General features: G+C 56.0%; 1 protein-coding gene across 6 annotated transcripts in view; it reads right to left on the bottom strand.

The window, feature by feature from the left end:
- Positions 1–25,739, bottom strand: part of DAB2IP (DAB2 interacting protein) — a 187,878-nt gene that overhangs the window by 109,863 nt on the left and 52,276 nt on the right. For 4 of the 6 annotated variants that reach the window (XM_012771762.2, XM_012771765.3, XM_012771766.3 and 1 more), the window contains exon 1: positions 11,920–12,058. The exons of the other annotated variants lie outside the window; for them this stretch is intronic. In XM_012771762.2, the coding sequence (XP_012627216.1) occupies positions 11,920–12,043 (124 nt within the window). In that variant the 5' untranslated portion in view covers positions 12,044–12,058. Of the gene's footprint in view, positions 1–11,919; positions 12,059–25,739 lie in introns of those variants that run through there. 6 annotated transcript variants of the gene reach the window in all.

Raw genomic sequence — 25,739 nt, 5'->3', positions numbered from 1 at the left:
GCAGCCCTGCCAGGACCTGGATTTTAGCCCCATAAAACTAATTTCAGACTTCTGTCCTCCAGAATCGTAGGATGACAGACTTATGTTGTTTTAAGGCACAAATGTGTGGCTAATTTGTTACAGCAGCCATACGACACTAATATACCCACAGATGAAGGGTCAACAGAGTTTAGTTATGTTAGGGTAAGAAGAGAGGGTTAGACATTCAGATCATCGGCTGATGCAGGACCGTGGACTTGCACACGCTCTCAGCTCTTCTCTTCCAAATCTTCAGCTGCCTTTAAAGGAGAACAGCTTCCTTTTAGAAATATAATATTATCCCCTTGTATACTGTAAGCTTCATTCTTTCTCCACAATACCCTTGTTATCAAAAGCATGTGTGAAAGGGCTTGAACACCACAAAAGTATATGGTACCTTTGTTGCCTGTTTCATAATATAGCTGGGAGATGTTTTTACATCTGCACACAGAGAGTATGTCATCCTTTAATACAGTCTCTTGGCACTGTGTATTTTATGCTTAGTATAGATACTAACTACGTCAATAATACTTCTTCAGGGTATATAAATTCTAATTATAGCAGTCTGGAGGAAACCATGATTAACAAAACCTAAATATTCAGATGTATTATTAAATTCATCTACTTTTTTTCTTTTTCATTTCATTCATTATAAACTTTTTTGCCCCAAAATTCCACCTCAGTACTTAATGTTCTGCACTCTTCATTTTTTCTTTAAAAACTATATTATTAAGTTAGAATAACATGGCTATATGAAATAACAGGCTTATTTTTTCTAACAAATTAAAATAGGCATAAAGTTTTAAGTATGTATGTAGTGATTTTTTTTTCCATACAATTTTAAAACTTTCTTTACCTTTCTGTATTTGGCAACTTTGGAATTCAAACTTTAAATTATCTCCAAGTCCTAATTTAATGATTTAACACTAAAGCAAAACTGAATTTCAGTCTTTTGTGTCATTTTTAGACTCAGAAATAGTTGACTCACAGATTGTATATCATATCCTATAAGGGATGTGAGGTTATAATTTGGGAAAACAACAGAGCAGATCATTTCATGTTCTAGAATAGATCATCATTTTATGTTCTGGAATAGATGATTTTATGTTCTAGAATAGGAAGCTGGGGGGAAGGGAAACCAATGCAAACATGAAGCTGACGCTGCCTGCTGTGGCATGAGTCACAGAACCCTTTGTCTCTGACCCAGGTGTCTTATGTCTTCTGCCAGCACCTGTGAAATTTTTCCTGTCTAACTTGATAGATGGAAGTAGGGTAAAAATCTCAGACGCTTCATAGTGATTAATCAAGACAATCAAAATTTAACATGTACAAGACTAACAACTAATAAACCCTGCTGAGAGGCAGTAAAGAAGATCTAAAGACATATATACATTAAAGGGTTGGAAGACTCAGTATTGTTAAGATGGCATTTCTTCCCAAACTGATCTATAGATTCAATGAAATCCCAATCAAAATCCCAGCAAGTTTTTCAAAGACACTGACACTCTGAATTTTAACTTTAGATGGCAAAGCAAAGGACCTAGAATAGTCAAACAAATTTGAGAAGGAAGAAATAGGTTGGGGGACTTACATTAACCGGTTTCAAGATGTACCTTATAGTCTTGAAATACAGCTACGTAAACAAGACAGTGTGGTATTAGCAAAAGGGTTAACATACAGATCAATGGAACAGAAGAGAGAGTCCAGAAACAGACCCACTCACATATGGTCAACTGATTTTCGAAAAAAGTGCCAAGGTAAATTGATGCTGGAAAAGATAAGTTTTTCAACAAATAGTGCTAGAACAACTGCTGTCTGTATGTAATAAAAATGGATCACCAGGAAATGTGGAGAAACAGATTTAAGAGAGATGATGACTGTGCCATGTATTGTATTTTTATCCTAAAACCGACTCCTGAAGTAAGAAACGTCAGCTCCAACTTTAGTAGGAGAAAACTGAGGTTCAGACCAGGACCACACAGCTCGGAAATACTGACAACAGGTTCCAAGCCCAGGTCTGTCTGCATCTAAGGGTCACCCCATTTCGGGAAAGGAGCACCCCTCTGCAGATGCGTCCAGCTGCAGAGAAGCCAACAGGTCCCGAGGAACTCAGGAAGCTGAGTCTTCTCCCTACCCTCGACCCCTCCCCACATTCCAGGGGCAGCTACAAGGCAGGAACAGATGAGGGATCTCCCTTTTGATTTCACATTTTGTTTTCATGATGTCAGTTTGGGGAGGGGAAGGAGCCCTGAGGCCATGGAACTGTAAGAGCCTATTGTCCCTCCAAGGGAACTGGGATCCCACTTCAAAGGGGCTCTACTCAGGATGTGGTTCAGAGTCAGTGGAGGTTGCCACAGATGTGTGGGCTGGGGGTCTGGTGGGAGAGAGACATGGGACAACCCCGGAGGGCGGAGGGCGGAGCATCCAGGCCACCCATCCCTGCCCCAAGGGTTTCAACACAAAGCACTTGGGGGCAGGGCACAGCAGACCCCCAGAGCGGACCTGCAGGGGTCTGGCTTGGAGCTGGCACCCGTGATTCAGAGGCAAGAGCTGCAAGAAGCATTCTTCCCAGTTATATCCCAGGATGCTGTGTAGGGCCTTTCCCAAGGCACTATGCAAGGGTTCACTCACTCCTGGGCCTCTGGTTGGCCACATTAATAGTCCAGCATAAATCCTACAAACTTTGCAGCAGCTGGAGATCTTGTCACCAGCCCTTCTTTATGCTCCTCCACCTGAGCCTCTTTTTAAAAATTTTTTTAGGGCCTAAGACCTGGGAACACCTGAGCCTCTTAACTGCTGCTTTCAACAGCGCGTGCTTCCTCTTCCTCATCCTGAGATGCGCCTCACTTCCAAAGAAGCCTTCCGTAAACCTCTGGATTTCCTGGACACTCCAGGGATTAATTAACTGGCCCAAAGGCTTCTCTCGTCCCTGAGTTTCTTTTTCCCCCTTTGCTTGCTGAGGATTTCTAGTAATTTTAGTCCGCAGTGTCACCTTCTCCATTTTTATTCTGGAGTTTCCCCCTGCAATCCTTCTCTCTGCAGCTGCAGGGCCCATTCCAGGACCGGCGGAGAGCTGGCATTTATTCTGTGCTGCTGGAGCTCAGGAATGTAAGGAGGTCCCAGGGTGTAGGTATGTGTTTGCTCCTCTCTGCTGTGTGCAATTTCTCTACATCCATTTTTAAAACACACGATGCAATACTACATATTTGGAAGCAGATGGATATGTTTCTGTGTAACAGCACAAAGCACACGTGGGCGGGAGACTCACCACCTTTAGGAGCCTGGCTATCCCTGCGGAGAGAGTAGGTGGTTTTAGCTATATCTCAGGGGTCAGCAAACTTTTTCCATAAAAGGCTGGACAGCAAATATTTCAGGCTTGCAGGGCCATATGGACTCTGTCTCAACGACTCAACTCTGCTGTTGTAGTGTGAAAACAGCTATAGACAATACATAAATGAATGAACATGACTGTCTTCCAATAATACTTTATTTATGGACACTGAAATGTGAATTTCATATATTTTTCATGTTATAAAATGACATGCTTTTTGTACCAACCATTTAAAAATGTACAAACTATTCTTAGCTCACAGGTCATACAAAAATAAATGAGGGGCTGGGTTTGGCCAGTGGGCCCCACGTTGCTGACTCCTTCTGCACCCGAACCATTTTATTTCTAAGAAAGAAAGACAGAAACAAAAGAGAAGAGAAGAGAAGCAGGTATGGCAATGTTATTATCTGCTAAACCTGAGAGGTGGGTGCATGGGGGTCTTCAATATTATTTTCTATGCTTTCCTGTCCTTTCAAATATTTTAGAATTTTCAAAACATTAAAGAAAAAGGCTGGAAATAACCCCCAATGCTCCCAGAGCTTATCGGTGGGTGCTAGATTAAAGGTGATTTTTATCTTCTTCTATTCTGTAATATGTATTTATTGCCTTTTGTCATCCTAGGAGTTGGGGTGGGGATACTAACATAAACAGTATTTTTTTCTAAAGTAGATGGAGGGGTTTGGTGGTCTGTCCCCTGGGGACCTTCTATAATATAAGACCTCTCTGGAATGTTCCCATGAAGGGCCTTCTCATCCCCTCCAGCCAGAGTGCTGCAAAATGGGCCCCTCCCCCTACAGACAGCGCAGGGTTGGGGGGTGGGCAGTTGTGCACAGCCTGGGTCCCCTGCAGCTCAGGCTCCCAGGAGAGCTCAGAGGCTGCTGAGGATGGGGAGGGGCACTCAGGCCCCACCTGCTTGCTGCTAAATGTACAACTTTGAACAGGTTCCCAGATACCAGGTGGAGTTGAGACTGTGTAGATAGTTAATGGGAAATCCAAGCTCCTTTCCAACCTCCGCTCCTACCAAACTTCAACACTGTACAATTTTGTATGCTGCTCCCCACGAATCAACCCCCCTGCAGCCTCCAGTACCTTTCCCACTTCCCCTGAAGCTGCTCCCAAAGGAACCCTCCCGCCCAGACAGGTGCCACCCACCCTGCAGCGTCTGTACCCAGAGCAGGCTGTCAGCCATGCCCATGGCTCTGCTGGGCCCCCCAGCCCCGCCCTCACTGACCCCTGCTCTTCCCTTAACCTGTCTGAGCCTCAGTTTTCTCATCTATAAAATGGAGCTGATAAAAGTATCTGTGAGAATGAGGACTGAACACACTGATGCACATAAAGGACTTAGGAGAACACCCAGCACTGTGTAATTATTATTATTCCTATTATTTCCAAAATCCTACCTTTGAATCCCTGTGGCCTGCCAGGGGAAGTCCTCCCCTCTTGGTGCACCATTCAAGACCCGGTTTACCTTTCCAGTAGTACCATCTGCAACCTGCTTGCAGGACTACCTTCCTCTGAGCTCTCAGGGTCTACAGGTGAGGCTGGCTTTCTCTTCCATGGCAGCCCCTGGCACAGAGCCTGCACACAGTAGGTGGCTCACTAAAGCTCTGCTGCTCTGAACAAGTACCAGTTAGACCTGCAGCAGCCTCTGGGGGAAAGGATGCCAGGAAACCATCTGGATGGCTCCAACCCCCATTGGCATCACACTTTACTTCTAGATCAGCCCTAACAGACTTGCAATCAACCCCTCGGGCTTTGGATGAACAACGACAATTTGCCCAGCCTACGGTGCCACCCCATTTGTGTCACACCTGTTGGTTACATGTGCTTCTGAGCCCAGAGATGTTCAATGACCTGTCTGCAGTCACGCAGCATTTATGGCCCAGTCGGGACTCCCGCCCTGGACACCCTCCCTAGCCAAACTCAGTGTCCCCAGAATAGAGATATAAATGGATAGAAAACTACTTGTTTTCTACGACTATTCCAGATTACCAATTCATTGGTTTCCAGACTCCACTAATCGCCACGCCAAGCGGGACACGGGGAAGGAGCCGTCTCTGACTGCCTGGCAGCCCCAGGCCCCATGCTCTCCTCTCCTCTCCTCTGCTCCCTCGTCCACCAGGGCCTGGGGGAGGGTGGCCGAGCCTCACAGCCCCCAAGTTCCTGTTCGCACGTCACAGCCATGCGGGCACATCACCTCCAAGGGCCAGGGAAAAAGCAACATTAATAACACAGCCCAGATGCCGGTGGGACTCTCCTGTCTGTCAGGGAGAAGAAAAGAGGAAAAGAAAAGCTAACAAGGCTTCCCAAAGCAAAAATCCCCAAACCCCCTCCCGGTACCGGCAGCTGTCAAAGGCAAGGCAGGAGCCTGCTGAAGGGGGGGCGCCATCCCCAACACACCCAGGCACGCGGCTGCGGAGTCGCATCACAGGCTGAGCTCAGCCCGCCGCGATTCCAGGGGTCTGGCGGCGTCCCCAGTGGTGCTTCTCCGCTACCGCACAGGTGGACTGTCTAGACCGAGGCACCGAGCATGCCTTTGCTGAGTGCCCGGCCTACGCTTTTTTTTTTTTTTCATTATTACTATTTGGAGAGCTATTGAGATCCCCCTCGCTTCCTTATGTATGCAACCAGGGGAAATCACAGCACAGAGAGCTGCTTCCAAACTGAAGGCCACATGGGCCAATTTCAGATGGATAATTAAATATTGAACAAACGCTGAAATGCCTCTACTGGATCGGAGGGCTAAAAATAGCCACCCGCCACTCCTGGCACGGGCACGCGCTGCCCGGGCATCTCGGCAGCTCAGCCCAGATCCTCCTCCCAGCAACTGCCAAGCACAAGCCCCTGCCCAGGGAACAGCAGGGGTGCGGGGCAGGAACCGACTCCCCAAATACCTACTTAACAGAAAACAAAACTTCAGCTCCCAGCAAGCTCTGAATGTTCCTGACCAGGAAATACTCTCCCTTTCCTGACATTTAACCAAGTGGCCCCGAGAGGAAGGTGCAAGGGAAATATCACAGCCATTGCTTTTCTCTTAAAAACAGTCAAAAGGCTTCATGACGTTTCTAAAGCAAAACACGTATGTAGTTCACAATGTGAGCACATCTGTGTCAACCTACACAGGAGTTCGATCCCTATTCTCTCAGCTGAGAAGACCTAACAAGGAGCCCATCTGCCTCAGTTTCCCTATCTGGGCTAATCTTAGGAAAAGCTACACTAAAATAGGATGCAGAGGGGTCTGGGTTCCAGACCTAGATCTCTCATTAACATCTTCAGGCAACCTTGGGCAAGTGGTCTTGGCGCTGTGGGCCTCAGTTTCCCCAGCTGTCAAGGGGAACAGCTGGCTTCTGGTACTGGAGCTGCAAGAGGCCGTACGTTTCCATCCCTCCAACCTCCCCAGACAGCAGCTGGGCTAAGCAGGCTCCCAGCCCCTCCCTGCCACCAGCAAGCACAGAATTAAATGCAGCAGGGATAGAGCATCTAGGAATCAGAACTCTCAACCTGACCCAGAGAGACAAGAACACACCCATTCCAGAGCTTTCTGAGTCACAGCAGCCAAGAAAGGAGGAGGAAGCACCCGGGGCCTGAATGTGAGCTTTGGAGCCCAGCGGCCTTGGGTTCAAACCTTGCATCTTACAACCAGTTATTTCACCACCACAAGCTCAGTTTCCTCACCCAGCAAAGGAAAGTACGATCATTACACCTCTACTTTCTAGGAGAGCTGGGGAGTTAAGACGAGATGAGAGACAATCAGGGAAGGCTCCTGGCACAGGGCCGGGCACACGTTCGGGTTGGTGAAGGGGTAGCTGCTCTCCTCCTCGTTACTAAAGGTGATGAGGATGGGCTGGGAGGCACAAGGGCCAAGAGGCTGACAGTCCAGCAGATTAACTGGGGCCCCGGGCCTCCCAGCAGCACCTGGAGAGCTCTAGAGAGGGGGCCTCAGCTGTCTGCCCAGCTCCGGGGACCTCACACCAAGGGATGCTGAACCCCCAGCACGAAGGGACTGGGTGGAGAAACAGGGCTGAGGCCCTGAGACCTGGGACCTGCAGGGGACGGGCATGGTCAGCATGAATGAGAGCAGGATCCAGGGGCAGAGGCTGGGCCAAGGGAGGTCTCCTACTTGAGCTATCCCAGGCAGGTGGAGGAGGCAACCAGGAGGAATGACTCCCTCCAGATGCCTGCGGGTCACTCCGCTGCCTCTCTTCCAAGTTACGGCCAGGACTGTAGGACACAATGGCTGTGAACACCCATGGTGTCACGGGCTGTGCAAATCAGACAGACGGGGAGGAAGCCTTCCCAAAGCCAAGGCCTGGCCTCAGCAAGCTCTGCCCACCCCTGGAAAGCAAGGTGGAGTTCAGGGCTGGTGGAGCTGGGCCCCACCATTTCTGAGCCTCATGACTTTGAGCAAAGCTGTCACTATCCGGGCCTGTTTCTTCACCTATACAATGAGGATAACACCAGTATCCACCTCCCAGCGTTGTTTTGAACACTGAATGAGATAAGGCAAGTTCAAAGTTAAGCTCCCTGCTGGGTACTGAGCAGGCACTCACCAAACAGCAGCCATTTTTACCCTTACCACATGCGCTGAGAGGGAGTGAGCGCCCCACTCCTTGAGGTATGCAAGGAAAAGGAGGGACTGGAGAAGCTGGAGCCAAGCCCCAAAGGAGGGATTGTGTCTCAGCAGGAACAGAGGAAGAGACTAGGCGGAAAAGGGTGTAATGATGATGTCAGAGGTCTTGTCCAAGGCAGAGGTGGAAAGCCAGACCTTGGGTCCTCGGTGGGGGTGGGGGGCACATCTGAGGACTAGGGGAGCACAAGACACACCCAGCCAACAACCTCAGGGCTGTTCTCAGGCTTGTCCAGCTCATGGGGTCTGTGCTGTTGCCCCAGCGGCCTCTGGGCAGATCTCATCACAACCAGGGACCCCGCAGACGTCACAGGGCCTGCCCCTCCGCACGGGGGCACATGGGCCCTTCCCTGACCACTCTCCCAGTCAGGAACCAGTTCTATCAAACCATCCTCCCCCACCGTGTCACCAAGGTACAGGGCCACACAACAGGGGAATGTATAAGCATGAAGCAAGAACCTGACCATCTCAAGGTAAAAATATCCACCAAGTCCCAGCACCAGGCACGGCCTGGCATGGGGCTGGACCCCTAGAAAAACTCAGATGAATACGTGAAGAAAAGAATCCAAACTGCCACGGGCATGGGTATGGGTATTCCAAGAGGTCCTGACACAGGAGACAGAGCAGGATTAGCCCCATTTGACAGATGGGGAAACTGAGGCCCTGAGATGTGCCCAGAGTCATACCACCAGTTGGTGGCTGAGCTGGGACCAGAGCCCCTGACTCCCGCTAACCACCGCTCTGCCCTCCAGAAAGGGGCACCACCCCAACGAGCTGGCCTCCCCAGCCGACTGGGGGCTTGGCAAGGGCTGGAGCATGTGTGACTCATCTCATTGTGAAGCACAGCACACAGTAGGTACCCAAGAAGTGTCTGCTGGCTCAGTGGATCGGCCAGAACTGCACCCAGGGCTAGAGGGAAACGTCTATTTCTCCTAGCAGCCCTGGGGGATCAGATAGGTCAGATCTGGTGCGGGTAGGCAGGGAGGCACCCTGGCTGGTGACACCCTTCTGGGAATAGGAATCCCCCCAAATCCATGGACTGTGCCCAGCCTTCCCATGGACTCGTGGGCATAAGGCACAAAGGGAAATGGCCAGAGAACCCTCGCCCTCCAAAGGCCACTGTTCCTACCCTGCCTCTGCCTATTGCTAAGCTTCATGCCTTCAACAGCTGGTCTCCCTCCACCCATTCTTCAGATGGAGAAACTGAGGCCTAGGGAAGGGAAGAGCTTTGCTTAGTGCCCCTCACTGGGGCACAAATCCAGGAGGTTGCAGATGTCATCCCTCACTAACTCGCAGCCCTACCAAGGTCAAAGTCCTGCTCCCAAGCCCACCCTGAGCCCCCTTCCAACCTCTCTAAAGAGGCAGTGGGGCGGGGTGCAGTGAGCCTTCTCAGAGGTGGTAACCTGGCCACAACCCTTCCCCCAGCCCGGCCAGCCTGGCCCAGCCACCAAGCAAGTCTTCCCTGCACTTTCCTGTTTCTGAACAAACACACAGCCTAGAGTTCCTGGCCATTTTCCTTCCACATAATGCCAGGGGCCAGAGAGGCTGTGGGGCAAGGGCCTGTCCAGGCCAAGGTGCCGGGCACCACCCCTCCTCAGGGGTCTGAAGCCAGCACCACAGGCCCAAGCCCCGTGAGCACAGATAGGCTCAAGTCCATGGAGTGGCTTCACCAGCCAGAGCTGCCACCTGGGGGGGCCCTGCCCTCAGCAGGAGGGAGTGGCCCCAGGCCAATCAAGTGTCCGAGGGTTTAGTGGGGAGAGGGAACCGGCCACTCTAGTCACCTGCCACCATGGTGGGCAGGGGGCCTCCAGCCTCCACCTCCCCCACCCCCCTGGGTGGCAGCTCTACCTGCACCTGTGCCTCCCATCACCCAGCCCTTGATAAGGCCTGAACTACTGCTGCCTGCTCCCCCCTCCCCCTACCTCCCCCACCCCAGGATGAGCTCGGTCTACACACGCAGGACATCTTCTTCCTTCCCTGTCTCTGCACACACTGCCCCTTCTGCCCAGAGAAAGGACAATAGCTCCCACTCAACTGCGACCCTAGTCCCAGCACTGGCTTCCAGCTTTCCACGAATGACCTGTCGCCACTATCCAACATTCCCCACACAAGGTCACTGAGGCGTGGAGAGGTGACTGGCCAAAGGACAGTCTTGTGCAAAGCTGGGACTTGAACCTAGATCTGACTCAATCACTCCCTCTGCTAAGGGAGATTCTACCCATCTTATGAGACCTGGTCCAAATGTCACCTCCTCTGTGAAGCTCTCCCTGATTTGCCCAGATGTAACTGCTATTCAGAGACAGCCTCCTCTCTACTCCCAGCAGGCTGTGCCCTCCTTTAAGCCTGGGACACAACGCAGGGATCCTGCACGTGTGGGTCCTGGGAGCTGGGGCTCAGGTGACAGCCTGACACATTGATTGTCCCCTGCCCAGTCAGCTGAGTAGAAAGCGGAATTCTCATTGCAGTCGGGGATGGAACTGGGATGAGGTGAAAAGAGGGCAGGGGCAGGGCGGGTGGGTGGGTGCAGGAGAGGCTCCAGGGTGGCCTGACATTACTGGGCATTTTTACAGCTCCCATTTCCTACAGCATGATCCCACTTCCTCACTGAATCTTCCACGAACTGGAAGATTCCCATTTTACAGCTGGGGAAACTGAGGCTCAGAAAGCAGAAGTAACTTGCCCAAAGTCACAAAGCTTGAACCCCGATCCCAGGTCTCAGACTGAGCCTAGGGAATCAGAGTAGCCAGAGACCATTTCAGGAAAGGCAAGGGTGGGAGGGTGGAAGGCTGAACTCCCAGCACAGACCTGGGCACACCCCTAGCCTCAGCCTGAACCCTTCAGTGCACGGGGAACTCACTACTTCCTGAGGAAGCCCTGTAGGGCACACTGTTGCTCAGCTCTGACTGTGGGAAAAGTCTTCTCCATTCTGGGGGGAGTCGGGGGACAAATGAGCATTTGCTACCTGCCCGCTTCATGTACCCTCACACTGAGAAGAAAACTGAAGGTCGGGGCCACCAGGGCCCAGGCCACACAACGGGCCGCGCAGGGGTGGGGATCTGACCGCGCTGGCTCTGCCAGATTCTGTGCGTGGCATGTGCTGGTGCAGGGCCAGGCTTCCCGCTTCCCAGGATAACCTGACGCTGTGAACCCGGCCAGGTCCCTGCAAGCCCTGCGGCCCCCTGCTCCGCCCGCCCCACGGGCCCCTCAGACGGCCTGAGCCCTGGCCCAGGACCCCAGCCTCCCCAGAGCCCCTTTGCAGGCCTCCTCCTCCCAGGGGGCGTCCCTCCCTCCTGCCCTCCCACCCAGCCAGGAAAGGAAGTCCCGGCCCCGCCGCGCAGAGGCAGCCCCGGGATCACACCATTTCCAGCCTAGGATCCAGTTACTGGAAAAAGAAAACGCTGCTCGCGCCTCCCCCTCCGCCTGTCCTGCCTCCGGTTCGGGAGAGAAACTCTTTTCTTTTCCAAGGAGGTAGCGACCACCCACTCGGCTCCTTCCCTGCAGTCCACCCACCTGTCCCTGCACCCAAGAGGTGGGGGAGCCCGTATGTCCCTGAAACGAGAAGTCCAGGGCTCGGAGGCTCAGCTGAGAGGCCAGGGCAGGGAGGGCAAGCCCAGCTCCACCCTGAGTTGCCGAGTAAACTGAGGCACAGTGGGGTGGGAGGTCTGACCTGAGAGGCTGATGAAAGGGAGCCCTGGATTCCAGGCTCCCCTCTCCCTGCCCGTGGCAGGACAGGAGACACTAGAGGCTCAGCCTCCCCAGCGGAGGAGGATGGGGGGCGTGAGGTCCCGCAGACATAGTCACCGGCGCCACAAGGGGCCGATGGGGGTGGGGGCGCGACCGGGTAGGAGGAGGATGCTGGGTCCCTGGCATCCCAGGGCTCCAGGTGGAGAAGTGGCGCAGGGAGGCCCAGGGGTCAGGGGTCAGGGGGCGGGAAGGCGCCTACCCCTGGCAGGCCGGGTCCGGCTGCGGGAGCGGCTCCTCTGTCGCTGCAGCCGGGGCCGCCGCAGCAGCCGGTAGTAGTAGGAGGACCTCCCGGTGCTCTTCCTGGCGCTGCCGCCCGCGGACATGCTGCCGCCCGCCGGGCACCGGGCCGGGCCTGGGCGCGCTCACACGGGCCCCATCGGCCGCTCCGGACGGCCCGGCGGGCGTCCCACGCTCTCCCGCGCTCGCCGAGCGGCTGCCGCCCAGGCCAAGGCTGCCCCACAAAGTCGCTCAAACTCCTCCTCCGCCTCGCGTCCCCACTCCCCTCCCCCGAGCAGCCGGCCCCGCGGCGGGGGCCGGGGACCAGGAGGCCGGGCTGGCACCAGCCCGGAAAGTCAGTGCAGGAGAAATCCCGGCCTGGAGTCGGCGGGGCGAGGCGGCCCGGAGTGCCCCGGGGACCCCAGGCGGGGCCCAGGGTGGTCCCGGCCCCCAGCCCCGCGCCTGAGGGCCCGGCGGTCGACCTTGGGGAGCACGCGGGCACCCCATCCAGCCGGCAGGAGCGCCCGGTGCACACCTGCGTGTGCGCACTCCTGAGCACGGGCCAGGGCGCATGCAGGAGGCCACACGGGCACTGGTCGGGGAGGTCACCTTCAGTTAGGGTCCGAATGAGGCCGACGCCCCAGGCCTGTTCCTGCCCCAACCTGGCCAGGCTGAGAAAGCACTGGCAAACACGCTGCTCCGCGGGCCCTGGGCCCAACCAGGTGGAAAGACCTTTTCGTGCAGGATACTTGCCTATTCTTTCCATTTTAAAGACTGTCCCCTCTGATACACATTATTTTTATATAATTAAAATTATGATGCATATTTCAAGCACGCCAAAAGTAGGAAGAACAAAATGAACACCTGTTTAGCCAGCAGGCTTTGCCAAATCTGAGCATTTTGTCCCTTTTGATCTAGACCCTCCCCCAAATAAGATACCACAGATGCGGTGAGGTCTTCTTCCCACTGGACGTGTACAGCAGCTCCGCAGGCCTGAGAGCAGAGCAGAACAATCCCTATCCTGCTGTAGGGACCAGAAACTCACACTAGAAGAAGGGAAGGTGCCAACTCCCCCTATTGCATTGGCTGAAGAGCTTTCGCCAAGTCAATCCCCAGCTCAAAAACCTTCCATAGCTCCCAGAGTACAAAGCCAACAGTCCAAACATCTGTCCTTGGTATTTGGACTTAAATAATCTGGCCCCAACCAAACCTTCCAGCTTCACCTCTGCCCCCACCCTCTCCTCACCTCTCTGAGCTCTACATCCCAGCGGGGGCTGCCATCCACCTACTTGGCTCCACCTGGCCAAAGTCCATCCTTTTAGGGCCCACCTCCCCTAGCCTTCGCTGACCATCCTGGCCCTCCCTCAGCGACCTCCCCGCTCCCTTGTCTGCACAGCAGCATTTATCTTTTAAATTATTAAGACAACCATCTGCCTGAGCCACATCCTCTGAAGTATAGAAGGGGAAACTGAGGTCCTGATGGGGAGGTCTGACCTGCCTCAGTCACACAAAAGTAGCAGAGGCAAGTGGTCTTAGCCTGGGGCTGGGAACATGCAGACTTGGGGTGGGGGGGGTGTTAGCCACTGGAGGTGCCTGAGGCAGTCTGGGGGGTCCTCCTCCAGAACAGCTGAGAAGGTGGGGCCCCAGAGGGGGCAGGCGGTCTGGGCAGGAATCCAGGCCGGGTTTTGCACCTCACAGGGGAAGCCCCTTCCCTGGCTCCCCCAGCTAGTGGGGAGGGCCCCCAGTCCAGAGGAGCCTGGATCACAGCTGGAAGCCAGGCGCTATCCCAGGACCCGGGGGAGGGGCAGGAGGGATATTGCTTCTCCAAACCCAGTCTGGGGAGTCCAAAGCCACCAGTTCCCTGGTCCCTCTTCCCAGAATACTGGCCAGTCCCACAGGAAGATGGAAAATCACAGTGCTCCAGAGGACACCATTAGCCTCCTTTGGCTTAAGCTTTGCTCTATCTCATTTTCAATGGCCCACTTGGCCCAGGAGCCTCTGTCAAAAGAGGCCCCTGGACAGAGTTTACATCCCAGTCACTCAGTCCCCAGGCGAGCTAGGGGCCTTCTTAGCATGCCTCTCCCACAGCCAAAACCCCAGAACACAATTCAGAGCCACCTCATGCAGGTGGGAGAGCCACCATGTGCACCTTGGCACTTCCAGGAATGAATAACCTCTGCAGCCAGGCCCACCAGGTCTGGGGGATGCTCGGGTGGGGGCATCAAGCCTGCTCCCAGGGCCTGGACTTCATCCGGCCCATTTGCTTCCCAGAACAGGAGTCCCCTGATCAGCCAGGCACGAGCCTTCCCCAGAGAGGACGGGAGGCTCAGTGCCAACACTCTCTGATCAGTGGTGCAGGCAGGTGTTCTTGGCCTGGGGCCCCCAACAGGCAGTCTTAGGTGTGTGTGTGGAAGGGGGAGGAGGCGCCCTCATCTGTAAACACAGCGGGCTCCAAAGGTCTGGCCTGACCTCTCTGCTTCAGCTTCTCAAGTCCTCTGTGCCTCAGTTTCCCTACCCACAAGGAGAAGCTATGGACCCCCCACCCATCTGCCTTGTGGAGGGAGGAGGGTCAGCTAGTGAATTAGAAGAAGCTTTTCATTTCTGGCCTTGGGGTGGGAATGGGCATTGCCACCCGCCCACACTCAAGCTGACCTGCCTTGGGCAGCTGTGGGCGGGGTACTGGCTGGGAAGGGCTCAGAACAGGAGCTAGGAGAGAAGGGGTCCAGTCCCTCCTCCTGGGCTGGGACCAGGGCAGACAAAGGCTGCTCCCTGCAGGCCCCAGCAGAGCATCTGGAATCAATCCTGCTGTGGCGAGAGCCCCCACCCCCTCCTGCCACCCCCACCGCTGCTCCTGTGGCCTCCTCCCTCCGAACAGGAGCGGCCCCCTTCTGGTGCCCCTCATCAACACCACTGCCGCTGCTTCCTGTGACAGACCAACAGGCCCCCCAACTCCCCCAGCCCTCTGTGATGTCCTCAGACAGAACAGGCTTCCCAGGCCCTGCGGGTCTGTGGGCCTCCGCACCTACTGCGCTAAAGGCCTGGTCTGTCCTCCCACCTCCAGGGGCTCCTGCATAGCCCCAGCGCCCCCGCCTTTCCCTCCTGCTGCTTTGGGCTGGCTCAAGGCCGCAGCCTCCAAATCACCCCAGCTCATCAAACACGCCTGTTTCTGGGTTTCCTTCGAGATGCTTGATTTGGCAGGTCTGGAAGGGTCTGGAAATGTGCATGTTTAGTGAGGGCCAAGTGGGGGAGCTGGGGCTGGCTAAATCAGATCCGACCTGACCCCACCACCGTCACCCTCCCCTCAGAAGCCTCCAAAGGCAAACTCCCAGAACCAGGCGGTGTCACGAAGCAGCCACAACCTTCTGCACCACCACCTGTTCCCGCTCCTTGATCAGCCTCCGAAGGCTATTCCCCACCTCTGGCCTTTGCCTTGGTGGTCGGACCCAGCCCGGCTGCCACCAAGCTCTTCCCTCTGCACCCACCTGGGGAACACCTGCTTGTCACCTGAGGACCCAGCTCAACCATCGCCTCCTTAAAAAAGTCTACCCTAAGCCCCAAGGAGAGACCTTCCTCCGGCCTCCTGGTGTCCTCACTAGTCAGTCTGCACAATGGGGACTCCAGGGTGCCACTTAGGATGACTAGGGAGGGGAGGGACTCAAAGACGCCCATTCTGGGCAGAAAACCACCAGCAATCTGGTACCCTGAGAAGAATCACATGCTGCTGGGGAGGAAGTGGTGGTGGCATCAGAGCTGGACTGAAGTCCAGGTTCACTGAGGGCCAGGCCGGGGATGGGTAGGGAGGGCACCACATACAGGAGGAGGCCCGCCCATGCTGTCTCGAGTCTTACTGGGGTGACAGGTGTGAGGTCAGTGAGGAGGGAGGAAAACATATTGCCAGAATTACCTCTGAAAAGTCTTTTTTTTTTTGAGACAGAGTCTTGCTTTGTTGCCCAGGCTAGAATGAGTGCCATGGCGTCAGCCTAGCTCACAGCAACCTCAAACTCCTGGGCTCAAGCAATCCTTCTGCCTCAGCCTCCCGAGTAGCTGGGACTACAGGCATGGGCCACCATGCCCGGCTAATTTTTTCTATATATATATCAGTTGACCAATTAATTTCTTTGTATTTATAGTAGAGACGGGTCTCGCTCTTGCTCAGGCTGGTTTCGAATTCCTGACCTCGAGCAATCCGCCCACCTCGGCCTCCCAAAGAGCTAGGATTATAGGTGTGAGCCACCACACCGGCCCAAAAAGTCTTAAATTGCCCACAGAGCATAGGTTTCCTGCAGTGTTAGAACAGATCACCCATTTCTGCGGCTGAGCACAAAACAGAAGGCTTCCCAGGGAGACCATTAGGTATGGGAGGAAAAACGGCAGCCACAGCCAGTCATCTGCAAATGCCAGGCTCCACCCGGGGAGGAGGGATGCTCACCTGCGCAGAGGGCCACGGAAATCCAAGACTTTCTAACAGAAGCCAGTGGTAAGTTTGACCTCAAAAGGTTTGCTGGCGGGTGGAGTTTGGATTCAAGACTAATAATGGTAGCTGAACTGCATTTAGCATGTGCTGTGCGCCAGATCCTGTTCCCAGCATTCTACCCACATTATCTCATTTAATTTCACAGCCCTGGGAGGCAGATGGTTATTTCTTTTTACAGAAAATATTGGAGGCAGAGAGAGGGTAGGTTAAGTTCCTTAAGGTCACAGGGCTTGCCTAGGAGGAAGGATGTGAACCCAAGGCCCTGAAAAGAGCAAAGGGCGTAAGGTTGAGCAGTACTTAATGCAGAGATGGAGGAAGGGCAGCAGTCTGGAACTTTCCTTACAAGCTGGCTTTGTCAAGGGACAGGAGGAGGCGAGGGGTGACAGAGTCCTGACAGGGGAAGCACTGGAGCCCACAGCAGGCCCCACACAATGGGTGTCTGGGAGGCTCAGAGCTGTCAGGTTTCCTGTCTGGATGAGGGTGGCTGCTGGTGACCAGGGAGAGTCCCCAGCGGAGCGGCCCTGCACACATCCGCCTCCCAAGCCAGTCTCAACCGCTGAGTCTCCGGAGCCCCGGCAGGGGCTTGGGGGGCGTTCAGAGGGCACTCAGGGTTAAGGTCACAGCCTCTGCCCCAGGAGGTGGCCTGTCTGGGCAGGCAGTGACAGCTTCCTGCATCCACTGTTCCTCTGGGGACAAGGCGGGACCAGGAACAGGATCCTCACTGGGAAGATGGGGGAGGGGGGTGCTGTCACCTGCTGGCCCCCCTCAGAGGCAGGCACAGACGAGCACCTAGGCCGGCCAGGCATCCCCTGCCTCCACTGCCCCCCGGACTTCCTCCCAAAAGCCATCGATGAATTTAATGACATCCTTTTCAGAAAATGGCCCAGTCAGGGCCGAGATGACCCCGGGCTTGGATGGCTCTGCCCCCCTCAACACAGGCGGAACTGGCGACCAGTCAAGCGTGGATGTTTGAACACACACAGACAGGGCCTCCGGGAGTGTGAGTGCTTTTTAAATCAAGTCACCCAGAGCTGGGCCGGGCTGGAGCCCTGGGGAGAGCCCGGCCCTGGTGGGGGCGCTGGCGGGGGCGCAGGCGCGGTGCTGTCTCTGGGCCTGGGTTTCCCGTGTGAAATGGAGCTGAGACCGCTCCGCCCAGCTCACCTCCCTGAGGTTCCATCCGGACCTAGGAGTGTCCCGCAGTCCCCAAACTACCACCTACATGTCCCCTCCCGTCCAGGAGCCCAGAGAAGAGAACACACGTGTCTCCCCTGGGCGAGTCAAAGCCCATCATAACACCCGGCACGTCAGAGGCAGAAGGCACCTGGAGGACCAGTGAGGGAACGAGGGAAGCTGAGGCCGAGGCCCTAAAATACAGCTGCCTGCCCAGGGGCCCTGCCCCCTCCGAGGCAGGCCAGGATCTGGCATCCGTTCCGCACCCATCGAGGATCTGACTGCGTGGCCCACGCCAGCATGGCGCGGTCAGGGTGCAGTAGCATCCCTCCCCAAAGATGGGGAAGTTGAGGCCAAGGGATGGAGGGACTCAACCAAGGTCACGCATGAGGGTGGGGCTGAGGTTGGGGCTGTCTCCCCTTCAGTCGTCTGGACCGGCCCTTCCAGAATGCCAGATGCACCTGCCCACGGGAGCCCTGGGCGCGCGCTCCAGGCCAGCTGCCCCCAAAGCTCAGGGCTCCAATCCTGTGGCCCAGGGGAGGCTGGAATCCACTCTCCAGGCCTCAGCCCCGGCCTCTCCTTCCCCCCCCCCCCACCCTAGCAGCCGGCATTGCAGCCCAGATGGCCAGGCCTGGAGCGACTCTGTGCGTGGACTTCCTCTCCCTGCCCTGACCCAGAAACGCTGCCAAGCTCCAGGTGGGCCCCGAGCCCCAGCGAGGCCCAGGCCCCTCCCTTCTCCCTGGCCCTGGCCTGGGGCTTCTTCCTCTCCCTCCAGTGATGGGCTCAGACACCTCCACGCCCATGGAGCTGCCAGAGGGGGTGGCATATGGTCCCGGTGTGGGGCCAGAGAGCCCCTCCCTTCCCAGGCAGGCCTGCCTGGTCATCTGTGAACCATCTCGTGGCTGGCACTGGCCTGGGTCCCAGAGGGGAGGGCCTTGCTCAGCCCCTGCAGGGCCCACTGAGGAGGACGATCCAAGAGCCCATAGACAGCTCCTGGAAGCCCCCATCTAGGTGGGGAGCTGAAAGAGCGTGGGGTCCCGGATCAGCGCCTCGCCTCTCTGTGCCTCCGTTTCCACCAATCCTCACACTTTGTGAGGTTATGAGAGGTTCAGATAGCACAGTGGATCCAAGCTGTGTGTACAAACTGGCCAGCATCTGCCCCTCCTGGTATTTCTTGTCTCATCAATTGTGTGCAAGCATTCCTAGAGAGGACAGCTCAGGGCTAGTCAGCACAGTTCCCAGCCCAGAGTGTGCTCTTACTAAGACTGGATAGGAGAGAAGGTGGCAGCATTTGAAAAAAGTGGCTGAGACCATCTGATCTGGAGTCAGCACTGAGAGAATTCAGAGTGGGAGAAGTCCTAGAAGACTGCCTGGAGGAGGAGTCATTGGCATTGAGCTAGAAGGCTGAGTAGGAGTTGACTGGGCAGAGGGCAAAGGAGTATATCCTGGGAGGAAGAGACAGCATGAGCAAAGGCCCAGAGGTGGGAACGAGCAAAGCATGTGCTGGGGACGGAGTGTAGAGCGGTGGGGCTGGAGCAGAGGACAGGGGGGACTGGGGAGCAGGCTGTAAGAGCAGTGAGATCAGGGAGAAGAGATGGGGGGTGGGGTGAGGCCCAGGCAGCCCCTCCACAAGGGAAGAAGACAAGCGGTAAGGACAGAACCCTGGCAGATCTGGGCTTGAGGTTTAGATTTGTCACTGTGTGGCTGTGCAGCCTTGAATAAGTCACCGCGCCTCTCTGATCCTCACTCTGCAACTGTGAAAGGAGGCGCTGGCTCCATAAGGCAGGCCTGCAGGTGAGGGGCTGGGCTGGGTGCCCATGACCTACACTGGGAACATTCAGAAACAGATTCCAGGGCTCCACTCCCACCATCCCTGAATCCAAATCTTGGTGGGCAGGGCCAAGGAGTCCATATTGTTAAAAGACCTTTCTAGCAGCTTTCTTGGGGCGCCACTGTCTAAGATAGTTCTAGATTCGCCTGACTACCTTTTCAATCTCTAAACATACCAGACGTGGTCCCACCTCAGGGCTTTGCTCTGCTGTTCCTTTGACCTCATTCACACTAACCCTAGATAGATGGCCGGCTCCTTCATTCAGGCCTCAGCTCAAACGTCACACCCTCTGAGGCCTTCCCTGGGAGCCATGGCAGGTGTTAGAGGGGAGGCAAGCATTGCCGGAACCATGGTTCTCACATTTACTGGCCTCTCCTGGGGAACCCACCCAGTCCATAGCTGGCATATTAAGGCCATGTAGGAGGGGAAAAAATGTAGCTTCTGCCACCCTCACTCCTCAATTCCCCTTGACAGTGAGAACAATGCCAGCCCTGCCCCCACCCTGGGAACAGCATTTTGTCTGGAATGTCTACCAGGCAGAGGAGGAAGGGCTAGGGCCCCATAATTTCTGCACCTGCTCAAACAGGAAGCAGCCGAAAGTTTGGGGCCAAGGAAAACAAATTCAAGGTCACCCTGGAAATCAGCAGCCCCCATGGTGAGGTGGGTTTCCCCTAGCCCCAGGAGGAGCCCTCTGGTGACTAATGATTAACACAGATAGGTGGGTGTGAAGGGGGCTGGCCCAGGACCACAGACAAAGGCCTAAGAGGAAGCAAAATTCACCCAGCCCTTGTCTGACATACCTCTGGTGACGGGGAGCTCACTGTCAAACCGGCCCCTTGCCCTCAGAAAGTCTGACAGTGAAGCTGCCTTCCCGCAGCTGCGGGTCGCAGAAGGCCTTGAGAGATCTGGCGGTCAGCCACTCTCGAGTCAGAGCTAGAGGACTTGCCCAGGGTCACTCAGGCACCCCAGGGTCCTCCCTGGGTTCCAGGGAGCAGATGAAGCTGTTGCAGGCAACGGAAGGAGGAGCCAATCTGGGAGCTGGGGCTGGACCCCACGTGCCCCCCCACCACCACCACAAAGCCCCAGCTGAGGAGGGGCCGGCCTCTGGCTGACTCTTAGTGGAAAGCGCAGAGGCCGGGGGAGGAAACCCTGAATTGGTCCCAGCCCCAAGAGAGCCCTTGGGAGGCAGCCTGGTGACAGAGGCCTCTCCTCTGCCCCTGCAGCCTCTGCCCCAGGACACTGCGAGGCGGTTTCAGAATTTTCTGGGCCTGCTTTCTCTGATCTCGTGTTCCTTGTGTCCTCCAGCGGCCCCTCCCTCACCCTCGCTCCCCTTGCACGCACAGACCCACCCTTCCCCTCAGGCCTACACCTCCCTGTCCCCAGGGTGGGCTCTCTCCAGGCCGGTGCTGCCCCCTGCTGGGCTGTGGAGCCCAAGACAAAGGCCTTCTTGCCCCAGGCACCACCGTGGGTGGGCTGGCGTCCCACGTCTCCAGGGCTGTGCCCAGGGAGGACCCTGTTTGGTGCAGCACAGGGTCCCAGTCTGCACAGTGACTTGAGCCAGCCTACCTACCCCCTCTGGGCCCCTGTCCCCCTTGGTGCAAAGAAGGGGCTGCCCAGAACCTCAGTTCTTAGACTTTAAGATGCTCAGTCCCTGGGGGCGTGGGTTCAAATGCAGATGCCTGAGCCCACTCCGGAGGACAGTCTGGTTTGGCCAGTCTGGGGGAAGAGCCCGGGAATCTGCATTTTTAACCCACAGGCGGTGGGCCCACCGGTGATCCTGTAGCAGGTCGCGGTGGCCCACACCGAGCCTCAGTGGCACACCTGTTGCTCTCAGGCTCCATAACGAGGCTTTGGAGACCACAGTCTCCAACAGTCACGAATTTGCCTTTCCCAAACTGTAGCCAGCTCCCTTCTCCAGCCCCCGTGCTGCAGGCAGGCGGAATGTAACCATCACAGCAGCGCAGATGCGCAAACGAGGCCGGGAATGGGGACCGGCCAGCCTGCACTGTCCCTGACCCACAGGGAAGCCCCCGGCTTCTGCCCCCTCCCCGGGCTCCCTGCGCAGGGTCAGCTCGGGCCAGGCAGCAGCCCTGACTGACACCCTTTGTCCTGGTCCCTGTGCCCTCTGACCTCACCAGGTCCGAGGCTGATTAAAGTCTCCTCTTACGGCTCTGATAGGCATGGTGTCCCCTTACAGGGCAGAGGGGACACAGTCCCATTGGAGGCAACGCGCTGGCTTGGCGCTGTGCTCTGGCCACCCTCAGGAGCTGGACGCTGGCACAGGGGAGATCACAGAACCTTGACCGGGAAGGGTGTGGAGAGAGCTGCCGGGAGAAAGCACAGCCCGGAGAGGGGACGGCTGCCCTGGGTCACACCGTACACACTCACGGGCCCCCGTACGGTGCCTGCTCTCTGCCAGGCGGTGTCAACTCAGCGACTCCTTCTAACGGCCTCACCTGGTGGGTGCTGTTATTCTTGTACTTTACAGGCACAAGAGTCGATTAGTGACAGCGACAGGATTCAGTCCCATGTAGCCTGGCTCCTAATGACCCCGTGCTGCCACAAAGGTCTGCCTCATCTGTTACCTGCCCCCAGGTAACTGGCCAGCTGGCCCCTTGGCAAAGGCCAAGAAGACAGAACTGTTTGTAGAAAGGTGTCCTGTAGCAACAGGGCCAGGGGCCTCAGCTCCTAGGCCTAGCCCAGGGTAGGAGTCACCAGGGTAGGGGTCAGCAGGGTAGTAGTCACCAGGGTAGGGGTCCCTGGGGTAGTGGTCACTGGGTGTTGCCCCGCCCCTTCCTACCTTGACTGTCACCACTCCCAGCCCCTGCTACTTCCCCAGCCACTCTGGTCCCCAGCCCTCCACCACTTGTCCTTCATAGCTTCTCTCCCACCATTCACACCTCCTAGGACACAGGACACAGGGCACAGGACGCAGGACACAGGGCACAGGACGAAGGACACAGGGCACAGGACACAGGGCACAGTGCACAGGACACAGGACATAGGGCACAGGATGCAGGGCACAGGGCGCAGGGCACAGGACACAGGACACAGGGCACAGGGCACAGGGCATAGGACACAGGGCACAGGACACAGGGCACAGGACACAGGGCACAGGGCACAGGACACAGGACGCAGGACACAGGACACAGGACACAGGGCAGGCTTCCGAGACTCAGAGCCTCCTCTGAAATTCCAAGCTCCAAATTCTAGCTTGAGCCTGTCCACATCTCTCCACCCTCGCTGCCATCTCTCCGGGCCAGAGCATTACCATCTCTAGCCTTGGGGATTCCCATACCTGTAACTGTCCCCCCAAGTCCTCCCCTGCCTCCTGAGTGTGTTCTCCATAAGACACCCAGAGTGAATATTTGGAACATACCCCCTTCCCTAGCTACCCTGGCCCCGCTGGCCTTTGGACACTCTTTCTGGCTCACCTTGCCTGCCACGGCTCTCCTGAGCCACCTGGCCGACTCCAATTCATTCTTCCTTTCCAGAAAAACCACACCTTCCCCTCTCCAAACCCACGGCCTCCTCCCCACGGCCCCCCTGCAACCCTCTCCAAGCTCCCTGAGCCTTTCCTCCAGGGAGCCCCTTGCATCGTGCAGTGATATATAGTGTCCCCTGGTGTCCGAGGGGGTTGGTGCCAGGACACCCCTCAGACACCGAAATCCACGGATGCTCAAGTCCCTGATATAAAAATATAACCTACATCCCTCGCACTTTAAATCATCTCTAGGTTACTTATACCTAGGTAATTTACAATGTAAATGCTATGTAAATAGTTGTTATACTGCATTGTTCAGGGAATTAATGACAAGAAAAAAAACCTGTACATGTTCAGTAGAGATGCAACTTTTTTCCAAATATTTTTCATCCTCGGTTGGTTGAATCCACGGATGCGGAGCCCCCAGATACAGAGGGCTGGCTGTACATTTTCTGATGATTCATCTCACATCTGCCTCTCCTGGCACACTGTGCTCTCCCTGGCTCACCGTCCTAGCCCGGTGCCCAGCCAGCGCTGTCACAAGGAGGGGAGGGTGTCACAGGCGCGTATACAGGGAGGCACCGCACACGTGCATGCACACGGGGCCCTCAGACCTCTGGGCCTTCATGCATCAGGCAACCCCTGCGCTCACAGCAAAACAGGCCCCGGTGCCCTCCGCCCCCACTCCAAACACGTTGCTGCTCAGGACTTATTAATTTTCGTCCCTGCAGATTCCAGTGTTTCCACTCTGTGATTTATAGCCCATCAAATAAATTTCCCCCATTATCTTTCACGTGCAGCATGCTGCCTTTCTCCCATCTAATAACACACTGGCTCCCTGGACCTCTCCCCGGAGAAATCTCAGGCCTGGCTCCGATTCAGGAGCAGGCCACGTGGATTCCACGGGCTCGTTTCAGACCCAAACCTTGAGCAGGTCTGACCGGACGGGGACCCAACTCCTCTCCCCTCCCTTCCTCCAGCAGAGAGACTGTCGGCTGAGACATCCTGGTGCCCACTGGGGCTCTAGTGGTCCACTGGGGGCAGAGGTGGAGACCTTGGCCCTTCCCCCACCAGCCTCAGTACTTTCCAAGGGCTCCACAGTGGTGATCTCATTCCACCTTTCCAACGCCCTGGGCAAGGCAGGAGCCCATCAGATCCATTTCACAGACAAAGCAGCTTCTCTAAAATACAGAGAGGTTTCCTCCCAGCCCGGCTTACCCCACTGGGTGCTTGCTGGGTTCAGATGCAGCCAGCAAGATTTCGAGGGTATCCTCTGTGCCAGGCACTATGTCCAGTGCTTGACTTAGATTGTCTCATCACATCCTCACAACAACCTTTAGAGGCAAAAGGTGAAATTATGCCCATTTTACAGATGGGGAAACCAAGCCTCAGGGAGAACCAAATTCCCCAGGGGCATCCTGGAAGCAGACGGCGGCTCCCTGGGGGAAGTCTTACTGGCATGAGGGATGAGAAGGGTCTGGGGAATACAGGAGACTCCTGGCTCCACGTGGAGCTGTGCACTCCGAAACAAAGAGAGTCCAGGAGGCAGGGAGAGCTCCAGGCTTTAGGATCTGACAGCCTGGAGGTTGTAATTCCACCCCTGGGGGTGCTCAACTGTGTGACCTGGGGCAAGTCCCCTAACCTCTCTGGGGCCTCGACTCCTTCCTCTGCAGAACATGAATACTGTCCTCCCAGGACTGTCACGAGACTTGAATGAGGCAACACGTGGGAAGCTGCCTTGTAAACTGTCCAGTCCAGGGCTACGTCATGGTTGCATGTTAGAACAGTAGAATCGAGGCATCGTGCAAAGACCTGCAGGGAACCCCTGAGCTGCTCTGGGCAACCGTGTGACCGGCAGCTCAGAACCTTGCGGGGCTCTGGGCAGGAGACAAGAACTCCTCCTCAGACCACAGGCTGCTGACCTCACTCTGGTACCAGGCACCTCCCTCCCAGGCCTGGGAGAAACCAGGCAGGCTTCCCACTCCTGAGAGCACAGGTCCCAGTGCTGCCGCCTGGGGTGGGGGTGGGGCCTGAGCACAGGGCTATCTGGGCTCCGGCTGGCCTGGACCAGGCCTCCTCCCTTGTCCTCCCCTGCCCCAGCCACTAGGGGTGCTTTCCTCAGCCCTCCTGCTCCCGAAAGTTTCTGCTTCCACTTTATAGTTTCCATGGCAACCACCTCTCTTCCTTTGATTGTTTTCTTCTCAGTCCTTTTGCCATCTTATGCTAAAGGGAGAATAAAAGCAGGAGGTCTGGCCAGGAGAAAGAAGACAGAGAAGGACAAGGCTGGGGGTGACCTGCAGTGTATAACCAGGGGGCTGGTACAGCCCCAATTTCCCTCCAAAAGACCCCTGAACTGGGACTGTCCCTTGGGAAGGTCTTCCACAGGAACATTCCTCCCATGTGGTTCTCCTGGGCAGCCGGCCTGCCAGGCCCCGCAGGGCTGCCTGTGGCTGGGCGTGCAAGGCCTTGCGAGCTGGCTGGGCCGGAACTCGCTTCCCAGTTTCTTGTCTTCACCAACAAAGTACCTGGGTTTGGACAGCCTCCACCACCAAGCCCCACTCTCTCAGCTTCCAGACATCTTTTCTGCCCCAAAGCCTAGCTCCCAAGTACCCCCATGGAAGTGCCCGCTGACATCTCCCACCCCTCCCCCCACTCCATCTGAGCACCTCTGCTGCCTGGGTCTGCTCCTGTGTCCTAACCTCCCCCCTGCAGTCAGCAACGCCAGGGCCTCCCCCCGCCCCAATTTCCACGTGCCCAGAGCCCTGCACAGGGACAAGCACACAGTAGGTCCTCAGGAGGCCAAACTGAACCTATGGACAGAGACCAGAGCTCCAGTCCCGGTTC

Source organism: Microcebus murinus, chromosome 12 (genome assembly GCF_040939455.1).
Source record: "Microcebus murinus isolate Inina chromosome 12, M.murinus_Inina_mat1.0, whole genome shotgun sequence".
Classification (NCBI taxonomy): Eukaryota; Metazoa; Chordata; class Mammalia; order Primates; family Cheirogaleidae; genus Microcebus; species Microcebus murinus.
Note: the sequence above shows the minus strand (reverse complement) of the source record. Positions and strands in the feature narration are given on the sequence as shown.